At 37.3% G+C, this 1,362-nt stretch overlaps 1 protein-coding gene across 1 annotated transcript in view; it reads left to right on the forward strand.

The window, feature by feature from the left end:
* The window catches only part of bod1l1 (biorientation of chromosomes in cell division 1-like 1), a 12,549-nt gene extending 12,230 nt beyond the window's left edge, over positions 1-319 (forward strand). Inside the window, exon 22 of the mRNA XM_043231343.1 lies at positions 1-319. This exon is cut by the window's left edge and continues 38 nt beyond it. Coding sequence (XP_043087278.1) covers positions 1-62 — 62 coding nt within the window. The 3' untranslated portion in view covers positions 63-319.
* The last annotated feature ends 1,043 nt before the right edge of the window (positions 320-1,362 follow it).

Genomic DNA, 1,362 nt, shown 5'->3' on the forward strand with positions numbered 1-1,362 from the left:
TTCCTCGCACGCGTGGAGGACAGAAAACTGAAGAGCTGCCTTCAAAAAGAGCTAAGCGATGATCTCCAGAAGATCAGAAGAAGACCTACTGATGAAGAAGTGTGTGTGAACTCAATTCATCAGCACCGGTGTTGACTATGACAAACTGTGTGTGTGTGTGTGTGTGTGTGTGTGTGTGTGTGTGTGTGTGTGTGTGTGTGTGTGTGTGTGTGTGTGTGTGTGTGTGTGCACTTCAGAGATGCTCATTCTGTGAATGTCAGTATTTTTCATTTTATATTTTTACCTTTTTATTATAAACATCAATATTGCTCTGATCCTACCTGAGGAGTTTTTTTTCTATTTTGTTTCTGACAGTATTTTGGTGTTATTTTTACGATTCGGTTATTACCTTCATTGTTAAAATGTCTATAAATCAGCAGTATATTAGAACTCTTTAAGGTTTTTGGTGTTTAGTTAAACTCCAAAGACAGCTTGGTTAACCAGAGAAATCTTAACTGTGTGTGTGTGTGTGTGTGTGTGTGTGTGGTTGAGAGAGAGAGTGTGTGTGTGTGTGGGTGATGGAGAAAAAGCGTGTGTGGGGCTGAGAGAGCGAGTGAGTGTGTATGTGTGGTGTGTGTATATGGGTGTGTGTGTGTGTATATATGTGTGTGTGTGTGTGTGTGTGTGTGTGTGTGTATATATGAGTGTGTGTGTGTGTGTGTGTATGTGTGTGTGTGTGTGTGTGTGTCAGAGAGAGAGAGAGAGAAAGGCTTGTATTTCTGTGGTTCAGCTAAGAATAGATGTTTTAATGGAGTGCAGCAGGAAGCAGCTGTGTGTGTTTTCTCAGACGTTCTCCTCTGTTCCAGCAGGAGGCTGAACATGATCTCTTTAGATGTTCCATTCAGTTATTTCCTTCATTTGCAGGTCATTTTTAAACTCGGTTCTCCCTCAAACTCTACAGAAGGGATCAAAATATGACGACAACAAAAAAAACCTATATTTTTGGGTCGTGCTCTTGATCCCAAACTCAAATACAACGCAAAAAAAAGTGACCTCAGTATTTTGTCTTGTTTTCCAAAACAAAGAACTAAACGTCCTAAACATTTACAGGAGAAGCAAAATATGATGCTCTTCTTAAAGTATCAAAGTAATGTTTTTTTTTTGCTTGAAACAAAACTATTTGCCAAAGGGGTCAAAAAAATACACTTTTTTTTTTATCGGCAATTGATTTTTGTACAGAAAAAACTAGTGTGTGTATACATGAATAAAGAAAGAATGATTAATAAACTATAATGACACGAATTAGGAAACTAATTATATATGCAGGGTTTTTTTTTACTTTAAAAAAAGAAAGACCCCAATTTAACAAACAAAGATATACAT

The sequence above is a fragment of the Puntigrus tetrazona genome, unplaced genomic scaffold (assembly GCF_018831695.1).
Source record: "Puntigrus tetrazona isolate hp1 unplaced genomic scaffold, ASM1883169v1 S000000302, whole genome shotgun sequence".
Lineage (NCBI taxonomy): Eukaryota > Metazoa > Chordata > Actinopteri > Cypriniformes > Cyprinidae > Puntigrus > Puntigrus tetrazona.